At 41.4% G+C, this 12,469-nt stretch overlaps 1 protein-coding gene across 10 annotated transcripts in view; it reads right to left on the reverse strand.

Moving 5' to 3' along the window:
- Positions 1–12,469, reverse strand: part of LOC133663517 (trichohyalin-like) — a 70,356-nt gene that overhangs the window by 15,587 nt on the left and 42,300 nt on the right. For all 10 annotated transcript variants that reach the window (XM_062068032.1, XM_062068033.1, XM_062068031.1 and 7 more), the window contains 3 exons: positions 6,359–12,412; positions 6,155–6,274; positions 3,394–3,523 (listed from right to left, as the gene is read on the reverse strand). In XM_062068032.1, coding sequence (XP_061924016.1) covers positions 3,394–3,523; positions 6,155–6,274; positions 6,359–12,412 — 6,304 coding nt within the window. The remainder of the gene's footprint in view (positions 1–3,393; positions 3,524–6,154; positions 6,275–6,358; positions 12,413–12,469) is intronic.

Raw genomic sequence — 12,469 nt, forward strand, 5'->3', positions numbered from 1 at the left:
ACTTGTTTATTTCCTATTTCTTGTGTATTTCTATCACAACAAACTTGACAACGAAGAGAAAGCAGAATGAAAGAAACTTTCGACTTGCAGCAACTTTTGTGGGGCACCTTTGTGCTGAAGAACGCTGATCTTGCAGATCTCAGCCGTAGTCTTCAAACTATCCATGCAGTTTATTATTTATACAAACTTAATTTATTATTTATACAAACTTAATTTCGATACGCGAAGCCACGATAAGTGGACAGACTCTTTTGAACATTTAATGGAGGAAAATGAAGCCGCACTCGAAGCGGCGACCTCAGCTGCTTACTACTATGACTTTGTTGGGACTAATGTGAAATAAAGGAGGCACCACGCGAGTAGAACGAAGGTAAATAACATCAAATGTTAACTTTTTACTTTATTACAAACCCAAAACCACTGAAGTTGGCACGTTGTGTAAATCATAAATAAAAACAGAATACAATACTTATATTCAATTGAATAGACTGCAAAGACAAGATATTTAATGTTTGAACTGAGAAACGTTATTTTTTTAAAAATAATCATTAACTTAGAATTTAATGGCAGCAACACACTGCAAAAAAAAGTTGGCACAAGCATTTTTACCACTGTGTTACATGGCCTTTCCTTTTAACAACACTCAGTAAACGTTTGGGAACCGAGGAGACACATTTTTGAAGCTTTTCAGGTGGAATTATTTCCCATTCTTGCTTGATGTACAACTTAAGTTGTTCAACAGTACGGGGTCTCCATTGTGGTATTTTAGGCTTCATAATGCGCCAGACCTGTCTCCTCAATGGGAGACAGGTCTGGACTACAGGCAGAATGTGGCTTGGCATTGTCTTGCTGAAATAAGCAGGGGCGTTTATGATAACGTTGCTTGGATGGCAATATTAGTTGCTCCAAAACCTGTATGTACCTTTCAGCATTAATGGTGCCTTCACAGATGTGTAAGTTACCCATGCCATGGGCACAACTACACCCCCATACCATCACAGTTTCTGGCTTTGGAACTTTGCGCCTATAACAATCTGGATGGTTCTTTTCCTCTTTGGTCCGGAGGACATGACGTCCACAGTTTACAAAAACAATTTGTAATGTGGACTCGTCAGACCACTGAACACTTTTACACTTTGCATCAGTCCATCTTAGATGAGCTCGGGCCCAGCGAGGCCGGCGGCGTTTCTGGGTGTTGTTGATAACTGGCTTTCGGTTTTGTTTTAACTTGCACTTACAGATGTAGCGACAAACTGTAGTTACTGACAGTGGTTTTCTTTAGTGTTCCTGAACCCATGTGGTGATATCCTTTACACACTGATGTCGGTTTTTGATGCAGTACCGCCTGAGGGATCGAAGGTCACCGGCATTTCCGCTTACGTGCAGTGATTTCTCCAGATTCTCTTAACCTTTTGATGATATTACGGACCGTAGATGGTGAAATCCCAAAATTCCTTGCAATAGCTCGTTGAGAAATGTTGTTTTTAAACTGTTTGACAATTTGCTAATGCATTTGATTAAATTGTGACCAAATAAGAGCCCCATCCTTGTTTGTGAATGACTGAGCATTACAAGGAAGCTCTTTCATACCCAATCATGGCACCCACCTGTTCCCAATTAGCCTGTTCACCTGTGGGATGTTCCAAACAAGTGTTTGATGAGCATTCCTCAACTTTCTCAGTCTGTTTTGCCACTTGTGCCAGCTTTTTGAAACATGTTGCAGGCATCAAATTCCAAATGAGCTAATATTTGCAAAAAATAACAAAAGTTTTCCAGTTCGAACGTTAAGTATCTTGTCTTTGCAGTCTATTCAAATGAATAGTTGAAAAGGATTTGCAAATCATTGTATTCTGTTTTTATTTACGATTTACACAACGTGCCAACTTCACTGGTTTTGAGTTTTGTACATCTTGTAAAAGTAGTCAGTGACACTCCATGTGAACAGAATGCTAATGCTAACAAGCTAACACTAAAGCTGATGTGTTTTTGTTGTCGCCGTGAAATAAACCCTGACATTTATTATTCATATATTGTTATTTACAGCTGAAATGGACCAAAAATGAATTAATCATTTACTGAGAGGACGACTTTCTGACTGTTGGACAAAGCGGACAAAAGTCTGACTTATTATGAACAACTCAGTACACTAGTTTTAAAATCATATCGTTTTGTATATGATTTCTTTGTACTTCATTATAGTAAAATAACTCTGACATAATATTGTCTGTTTATTTACATGGTATCAGTATAGAAATATAGTAAATCACTCCTCCATACGTCATCAGCCTGATTTGTGCTGTGAAATGCTGTGTAAACACAAACCACACACTTCTACAGGAACCTCTAGTTGCTGAACTTTTGGTAGAAAAGGGCCAAATGCACTCCAATATTAAATAAATGCGATCAAAAGTCTGCTTACAATGGAGCCTATTGGCTTTATTCTGCCTATAAAGCCCTTAAAAACATCCAAACACCTCAATTTAGGTTTTATATACATGATGTAAGTATATGTACATGTAATGTAATAACAGGCACATATAACATTTGATATTTACATATTTTGATCATTTACATCCAAACACCTCAATTTAGGTTTTATATACATGATGTAAGTATATGTACATGTAATGTAGTAACAGGCACATATAACATTTAATATTTACATATTTTGATCATTTTAAGCAAACGCGGTGCATTAATTTAAAAAACGCATCACAATGTTTGCTTTTTTTTAAACAAGTGATTACTACTCACTGAAGACTTCATGAGAGCCAACAAACATAATACTCCATCACTTACTGTGCAATGTCTACTGTCACTAGGATGTTTATATTTTCTCATTTAGATGAAAATGACACATCAAGTAAAGGGGGTTGGAGCCAAGCGTCTTTTCCTGTCTTTCTTGCCATTTCCGGGTCGAAATTGGCTTTCAAATTGTACCAACTTGTCGTCCTCATGCTTCTAGAATCCGGGTGAGAGGCATGATTCATGACTTTCAACGAGCAACGAAACGAGGAAGCAGCTCATCAGTCAATCATGTCAACATTGGAACACAAGCTTGTGATCACAGCGCCACTATAAATAGTTTGTCTGCGTTAGCGTTTATAATAACAATGTCACTAATAGTTGGTTAATATTCAAGTCACAAAAGTATTGTTGGTGCTTTTTGGTTGGTTTTTATTGTATTTTATGGCCGGAATAGAGGACCTCTCATTGGCTCCGTTGTAAGCAGACTTTTATTAACGAGTTAGCATGCATTAAATAAGAAATACTTACGTCGTCATGTCATGACTTTCATAATGATTGTGAACGATAGGCAAAATTCCAATAAAAGTGCAGTTCCCCTCAAATTGCAATTGTTGACACAAACCGGAACAACATTCTTATCAATACCTCTTGACTGTAAAACATCTGGTTTTCCTGCAGCTCCTCTGCTTCCGCCCTCAGATGCTCAAAGTACTGCCTTATCTGAGTAGACTGGTCTGATGTTCCCCTGTCAATGCATATGTCCACTGTCTGGAGCCTAGAAAACATCCAATTGGGAATTTCAGATTAATCAACCTATCATTATCTAGTCTTGAAGTGCAATCCATTCAGCGCAAGCTTACAGTCGTACCTGCTGTATGGTTGTAAAAAAGGTATACACGATCTGTTTGGGAATCAGTTAATCTCAGGCGTGTTCCATCTATAGAGATGTCTAAATCTTTCATAATGATTGTGAACAATAGCCAAATTACAAAAAAGTGTAGTTCTCTATCAAGGCTCCAATTACTTCACATCAAATATTAAAATACTTTAATTTTCTCAAAAGTCGACAGTATGCCTTATAACCCGGTGCGCCTAATGTACGGAATAATTCTGGTTGTGCTTACCGACCTAAAAGCTATTTTATTCGGTACATGGTGTAATGATACGTTTGACCAGTAGATGGCGGTCACACATTAGAAATACGTGTAAACTGCAAGATGAGGCCAGTAAACACCAAAAATTGAAATGTTCCATTGAGAATATAGAACATTACACACAGCCCTCAAAAATCTGTCAAAATGTTTTAGTACGACTTTGGTAAGCTATGACGCCGCAACGCTTGATGGATTGTGGGAGCATTACGGCTACTGTAGACAGACGAATTGTGCTTCAACATACAAGTATTATTATGGTGTGTGTATAAGGACCGCAAAATATCACCCATTAGCACATATTATCTGGCGTTTTGTCTTGCAATATTATGCAAAAACAACTTTTCTTACCTTCTGGTGCCTGCTGATCTGTATTTGGGATCTGTATAAGTCCTGAAAATTTGCTCATGTCCGCCATTGTAGTCCATGCCAACAGCTTCTTTTTCTCTATCTTCTTGTTATGGGCATTCATCCTCCGCTGTTGCCATTTACATTTATAAAGTAGCGTAAAGTTCTAACTTATATCTGTCAGTAGACTCACTATGAAAGCGCTAAAAACTACCTTGTGTAGTGGGTTTACATAATTCACCCAAGGAACTTTAGTTATTAGAGAGTACCGGTGGGACGTTTTTTCACGGGACACATTTCCGGTGTTGTTGTTGCACTAGTGAGCCACGGATGAGGAGATGCTGCTCCGTTGTTGATTTAAGTAAAGTCTGAATATCATTAAAACAGTTAGCTCCATCTTTTGACATTTCTTCGACTCCCGTCCTAGCACGCTACACCGCTACAACAAAGATGACGGGGAGAAGTCGCTGTCAAAGCTGAGCTGCGTAAATAAGACCACCCACAAAGCGACGGTCAGAAAGCAACTTGAAGATGGTCTGTAAAAAATAATCAATGCAACATTTTGACCAAAGAACCACCATTACATGTTATGTAGACCACAAGGAAGTGTTTTCCATTTAGAAAAAAATCATAATGTGATCCCTTTAATGCGCCTTATAAGCCGGTGCGCCTTTTGTATAAAAAAGACCTGAATAAACCCGCTAATCTGCAGTGCGCCTTATAATGTGTGCCCTATGGTCCGAAAAATACGGTATTTTTGGTTTTTCCTAGTAAATAAATAGGGTTTTGACAAAAATGTATTAATCATGAATATAATTAAATCTTTATGTCAACAAATAGATCTGAAATTGATCTATATATATTTAGCGTTGAAAGTTAAAAAAAAAAAAAAAATTTCAACACTAATGACTGAGACACTTTTTGGTCCTCAAGACCTTTAACGTTCACCAAAATTGACGGAAGCCCCAGGGTTAAAATATATATTGTACTGGTTTTGAAAATGAAAAATATCAAAATGGCCGTTGCATGCTTTTATTTTTCAATGAGCGATCCTCAGGGGAAAAAAGTTTGGACACCCTTGGTGTAGAGTTTTTATTAAATGACTGCAAATATCTGGCAACCAATATTCCAGTATTAGTGTTTTCTGATTTGTTACACAGTAAATCTGATCAAAAGTGAATATTAGTTGCTTAGCAGCTGTTACCTTTTGCTCTGCCAGCCTTTGTTGAGGGATCATTACATCGAGATGTTTGGTCACGTTGCTTGTGTTCCTGTTTTGAGTATGGGACATATTTCGAACATTTCTGTCGACAGTTTTAACTCCAAAGTACATCCAAACGGGGGATTTCACTGAAGCCCCAGCTTCATCAAACTTTGGTCTTTCCACTTCTCTCCTGGCTCTAGGCATAAATCTACGATATATTTTCTTTTGTGTGGAAACCACAATTTTCCCCGGCTCAAGTTACAACGCTGTGAGCATTGAGGCAGGTGGGGAAGGAGCGGAATTAGAGGCACGGCGACGATTTGAGGTAATATTCTTGGGAGGGCTTTTCGCCAGCCTGGACAGTGCAAATTTAACTACATAACTGGACCGCGCTCCATAAGGGAGGATTGTCCTGTGAAGGGCGGACCGAATGGTCTGGTAATATATCGTGTATAACATGTATGCTGTATTATCATGCTGTGCAGTTGATACTTTATTATCACGTAATATATACATTTTTTAATTATTTTAATTATTAGCGGCTTGAATGGTTTATTTTTAGACTGCCTATTTTCAGAGAGAAAAATCCCAAATGGTTGGGTTTTTCTACAAAAAAAATGTTTTGGAAAAAAAAATAATAATCTGTGGAAATTCATTGATAATAAATCTGCAGAAATTCATGCTTATTTCTTGTGTGTCTAACCTGAATGACTCGTCGTCTATCTCTTGGTCACATTGTGTTAATTCTTCATTCTGGTCAGACAAATTGTTCAACAAAACCTTCTCTTCTTTCCTCCATGTCATGAGACGCAGTCGCAGCGCCCTATGAAAGTACACATAAGAGACTGATTATTCACACTTACACAACATTGTGAGTGTGAGAGAGAGAGAAATGATCCAACACTACCTGAGCCTATCCCTGTACTCTGTCTTCAGTTTCTTCTCTTCCTCTTCTCCCCTCATATCTATTTCTTGAAGACGCAGTCGCTTTTCTTTCAATCTCTCCAAATTATCCTCAGTATCGCCCCTCAATTCCAACTGGAAGATGCACATTTTCTTCTTCAATTGCTCCACTTCCTCTTCTTCCTCCCTCCTGAGGTCCTCCTGGTGGAGATTCATTCTTCTCTCCTTCTTCCTCTTCAGCCTCTCCACCTCTTCCTCTTCCTCTCTTCTTAACTTTTCCTGACAGAGGCGCATTCTCTTCTCCTTCTCCCTCTTTAGCTGCGCCATCTCCTCCTCTTCCTGTCGCTTAAGTTCTTCCAGGCAGAGGCGTAACCTCGTTTCCTTCTGCTTTCTCAACCGCTCCTCCTCTTCCTCTCTCCTCAACTCTTCCTGAAAAAGTTGCATTCTTTTCACTTTTTCCCTTTTTAACTTTTCGGCTTCCTCCTCCTCCGCCTTCCTCAGCTCTTCTAGGTGTAATTGCATTCTCTTCTCCTTTTCCATTTTCAACCTTTCTGCCTCCTCCTCTTCCTCCTTGATCAGGTCCTCATGGCGAAGACGCAGTCTCATCTCCTGCTCCCTCCTAAACCGCTCCTCCTCTTCTTCTTTACTTAGCTCTATCTGGTGGAGACGTGTTCTTTTGTCCTTCTCCCTGTTCAACCTGTTCTCCTCTTCCTTTCTCATGAGGTCCACCTGGCAAAGATGCAGTCTCTTTTCCTTTTCCCTCTTCAAGTACTCCGCCTCCTCCTCTTCCTCTTTCTTCAGCTGCTCTTGTCGTAGTAGTGTTCGTCTCTCTTTCTCCTTTTTAAAAAACAGTGCCTTCTCCTCTTCTTCCCTCCTCAGTTCCTGCTGGAGGAGAAGTGTTCTTGTCTCCATCTCCTTTTTCAACCGCTGAATCTCCACCTCCTCTTCTCTACCTAGCTCCTCTTGGCGTTGATCTTCTCTACTTAGCTCCTCTTGGCGTCCATATGTTCTTCGTTCTTTTTCCCTCTTAAATCGATCTGTCTCCACCTCTTCTTCTCTCAATTCCTCCTGGTGGAGACACGTACACTTCTCTTTTTCATTCTTCCTCATTGCCGACTCATTGGCGTCCTCATTTTCCTCTATACTCACATTCAGCTGATGGAAAAGATTGTTGTTGTCATTGTCCGGCTTTAAACACTCTGACACCTCTTCCTCTCGGTTAGGCTTGTCTTGGTGTACACATGTTTTGGTCTCTATTTCCATGTTTAACAAATCTGTCTCCACCTTCTCTGGAATCAGTTTCTCCTGATGTGGAGACATTCTCTTCTGATCCACCGCCTCTTCTCTCTGTTGCTTCTCCTGAGGAAAACGCATTCTGCATTCTTTTACCCCTCTAAGGCGCTCCATAATATCTTCTTTCCGTGGCTTCTCCTGACGTGGATGTGCTCTCCTTTCTTTGTCTCTCTTTTCTTGCTCAGTATTATGTTCCTTTCTGCTTAGCTCTTCTTTGCACAAATTAATTTGCTCCTTTTCTTTCTTTTGTTTCTGTGTCTCTTCTTCTTTAGTCTGATCTTCCTCTGGGAGACGTGACTGTTTCTCCTTGTCCCTTGTTAGTGATTCGACCTCCTCCTCTTTGGTCACTTCCTCTTGACGGACATGTGTTCTCTTTTTCTCCTTCTCCCTGCCCTGACGGAGACGCAGTCTGGTCTCTTTTTCGCTTTGCGACCGTTCTACATTTTCTTCTTTCCTCAGTTTTTCCTGCCGAAGTCGTATCTTCTTAAATTTTTCCCGCTTTAACCGCTCAACCTCGTCTTCTTCCTCCCTCCTCATCTCCTCCTTTCGAAGACGTATTCTTTTCTCTGTCTCCCTCTTTAAAGACTCAACTTGAGCCTCCTCTTCTTTTCTCAGCTCCTCCTGTTGCAGACAGATTTTTCTCTCCATTTCTGCCTTCAAATAGAGCTCCCTATTAAACTGTTCCGCCTCCTGCTTCTCTTCCTCCTCTCTTTGTAGCTCCTGCTGGAGAAGCAGTCTCCTCCCCTTTTCAATCTTTAGCTGCTCCGCTGCCTTTTCTTCTTCTCTCCTCAGGTTTTCTTGGTGGTGGTGCATTCTTAACTCCTTTTCCTCCTTCAAACGCTCCAACTCTCTACGTTCCTCTTGATTTACCACCTCCTGGTAGAGGCTCAATCTTGTTTCCTTTGATGCCTTCAAACGTTCCACCTCAGCTTCTTCCTCTCTCTTAATATCCTGTTGGTGGCGACGTATTCTCTTTTCGAGCTCACTTTTTCTATGCTGCACCTCCTCTTCTTCATCTCTGCGCAACTTTTCTAGACAGAGGTTCATTTTTGTCTCCTTTTCAGTTTTTAAACACTCCAACTCATGTTCTTCCTCTATCATGAGCTGCTGCTGGTGGAGGTGTATTCTCTTTCCAATCCCCTCTTTTAAACGCTGTGCCTCTTCCTGCTCTTCTTTGCGCAGCTTTTCCAACAGGAGGCTCATTCTGGTCTCCTTGATGGTCTTTAAACGCTCTGACTCATCATCTTCTTTCTTTAGCTCCTGCTGCTGAAGACGCACTCTCAGCTCAATCTCTTTCTTTTTCTTCTTCTCCTCCCTCTTCAACATCTCCACCTCATCTTCCTCTCTCTTTAACTCCTCCCGGCAGAGGCGCATTCTCATCTCTATATTCTGTTTGAACTGATACACCTCCTCCTCTGCCACTTTTCTCAGCTCCTCCTGGTGGAGATGTATTGTTGTTTCCTTTTTAATCTTCAACTGCTGTATCTCCTCTTCTTCCTCTCTCCTCAGTTCCTCCTTGCAGAGATGTATATTTGTCTCCTGTTTAATCTTCAACTGCTGCATCTCCTCTACTTCTTCTCTCCTCAGTTCCTCCTTGCAGATATTTATATTTGTTTCCTTCTTAATTTTTAACTGCTGCATGTCCTCTTCTTCCTCTCTCCTCATTTCCTCCATGCAAAGATGTATATTTGTCTCCTTTTTTATCTTCAACTGCTGCATCTCCTCTACTTCTTCTCTCCTCAGTTCCTCCTTGCAGAGATTTATATTTGTTTCCTTCTTAATCTTCAACTGCTGTATCTCCTCTTCTTCCTCTCTCCTCAGTTTCTCGCAGAGATGTATATGTGTTTCTTTCTTAGTCTTCAACTGCTGCATCGCCTCTTCTTGCTCTCTCGTCAGCTCCTCCTTGCAAAGACGTATCCTTGATTGCATATCTGTCTTCATTTGCTTCACCTCCACCTGTTCATCTCTCTTCAACCTTTCCCGGCGTTGACGTATTCTCGTTTCATTTTCAGTCTTCATCTCCTTCACTGCTTTCTCCTCCTCTTTCTTCAGCGCCTCTTTGCAGAGGCGCATTCTTGTTTCCGCCTCCATCTTTAATTTAGTTGCCTCCCTCTTCATTTCGTCCAACTTTTTTTCTTCTGCTTTGTTTAACTCTTCCCAACAACAGCGTATTTTTGCCTCCTTCTCCTTCTTCAGCTGCTCAACCTCCTCCTGTTCCTCTCTCTTTAGCTCATCTCTGTGGTGTTGCATTGTCAACTTCTTTTCTGTTTTCAACTGTTCCACCTCTTCCTCTTCTTCTCTTCTAAGCTTTTCTTTGTGGATATGAATACTTGCCGCCTCCTCCCTCTGTAACTGCTCAGCCACATTCCTTTCCTTTTTGCTTAACTCCTCCCGGCGGAGTTGAAATCTCATCTCCATCTCAGCCTTCAAGCGCTGTGCCTGCACTTCTTCTTCTTTCTTCAGATCCTCCCGACGTTGGCACAATTTAATTTCCATCTTTGCCCTCAACTGCTGCACCGCCTCCTCTTGCTCTCTCATTAACTTCTCCTTCCATAGGCCCATTTTTGTATTGATCATTTCTTCCTCTTTCCTCAAATCTTCTTGGTGACAGCGAATTCTTGCTTCCTTCTCACTCTTCCACTGCTTCACGTCTTTGTTCTCCTCTCGAAGTAGGGCCTCATGGTAGAGATGCATTCTAGTCTGCTTCTCCTGTTTCAGCCTCTCCATCTGCTCCTCTTCCTCTCGCCTCAGCTCTTCTTGGAAACAGCGAATTCTTGCCTCCTTCCACTGGGTCATGTCTTCGTCTTCCTTTCGAAATAGGTCATTGGAACACTGCTGCATTCTAGTCTCCTTTTCCTGTTTCAACCTGGCGATCTCCTCCTCTTCCTCTTTCCTTAGCTCCTCCTGGCGGAAATGCACTCTCATCTCTTTGTCCATCTTCAGCCGGTCTACTTCCACCGCTTCCTCTTTATTTAGGTGCTCCTTGTGGCGGAAAATTTTCTGCTCAGTCTCTGTTTTCAGGCTTGTCTCCTCCTGCTTTAACACCTTAGCCTCCTCCTCTTCAACTCTCCTCAGCTGTTCCCGGCGCTGACACATTCTTGCCTCTTTTTCTGCTTTCAACTGTTCCAACTCTTCTTCTTCCTGTACCCTCAGCTCCTTCTGGTGAAGACAAATTATTTTCTCTTTCTCCAGTTTCAACCGCCTTTCCTCCTCCTCCTCTTCTTTACCCAGCTGCTCCCTGTAAAGGCGCATTTTCTTTTCAGTCTCTGTTCTTATGCTTTCTTCCTTTTGCTTTCGCGTTTCCTCTTCCTCTTTCATCAGCTGTTCCCAGTGCTGACACATTCTTGCCTCCTTCTCTGCCTTCAACCGTTTCAAATGTTCTTCTTCTTCTTTTTTTAGCTCCTCCCGTCTGAGATGTATCTGCTTCTCTCTTTCCCTGTTCAACAACTCAATCTCCTGTTTTTGCTCTTCCATCATCTCTTTCTGCCGACGAAGATGCATTATGGACTCTTTAAAGCTTTCTGCCTCCTCTTCCTCCTTCCTACTCCTCCTTGCTCTCTCCCTCTTCAACTGTTCTACCTCCTCCTCTTCCTCTCTTTTTAGCTCCTCCAGTCGGAGGCGCATTCTTATCTCCCGGTCCCTTTTCAACTGCTCACGCTTTTCCTCCTCCTCTTTACTTAGTTCCTCCTGTAAGACCTGTATCCTTAGCAGCTGCTCCTTCTTCAATTGTTCTGCCTCCTCCTGCTCCTCTCTTTTCAGCTCCTTTTGGCGTGAATGTATTCTCTTATCCTTTTCCCTTTTGAATTGATCCAAACATTTAAATTCATCTCTACTCAGTTCTTCCATACAAAAACGTAGTCTCAATTTCATATCCTTCTTTAAACGCTTCGCCTCCATCTCTTCCTCATTTCTCAGCTCTTTCTGTCGAAGACAGGTTCTCGCCTCTTTTTCTCTTTTCAACCTCTCAGCATCCTCTTCTTCCCTTTTCAGCGCCATCTGATACAATTGTTTTCTTTCCTTCTCCCTCATGAAGTGCTCTGCCTCTACCTCTTCCTCCCTCCTTATATCTTTGTCGTTTGTAGACTGCTCCTTGACTGTTAAAGTTTCTGCCTCCTCTTCTTCTTTCCTCTGCAGCTCATTCTGGAAGTTGTGTTTTCCAATTTCCTTTTCTTTATTCAACTTCTTGACCTCCTCTTCCGCTCTACCTCGTTGTTCCTTGTGGAAAAGTCTTACCTTCTCTTTCTCCAGCAAACACTTGGCCTCCTCTTCTTTCCTCATGTCCTCCTGGTGGTTACACGTTCCCATTTCCATCTGATTATCCAAATCCCCCACTTTCTCATTATCCTCTTTCTTTACCTTGTTTTCACCAACTTTCAAGTTAAGCTCCTTCTCTCTCATCAACTGTGCGAGATCCCCCTTCCAATCGATTTCATCACTTCTTTCCTCGTTCTCTACGTTTCTCTGTCTCAGATTGCGCTTGTCTTTTTCAGAATTGTACCTCTTTTCCCCTCTCGCTCCCCTCTCCTCTTCAAGCTGGATTTCACACTTCTGATGTTCTTCCACTAGGCTCTTAAAATTTTCTACAGAGTGTTCCGGATGTTTGGTTTGGGATTTGGAATTAGGATGAAGTTGACATTCAGATGTTTCTATTGTTTGTAGATCAATAGGTGTTTTTTGTTGCAGCCATACATCTTGCTCCTCATGGCATGGTAGACTTTTGGAGAGTAAGGTACCAGGTGGAGGTTGATTTTTGTCTGCATGGACCCTTGACAAAAGGAAGTCAGTGTTAATGTAGTTGTTATGAAAATGTACTGTATAAAAA

Source organism: Entelurus aequoreus, linkage group LG13 (genome assembly GCF_033978785.1).
Source record: "Entelurus aequoreus isolate RoL-2023_Sb linkage group LG13, RoL_Eaeq_v1.1, whole genome shotgun sequence".
NCBI classification, from domain to species: Eukaryota; Metazoa; Chordata; class Actinopteri; order Syngnathiformes; family Syngnathidae; genus Entelurus; species Entelurus aequoreus.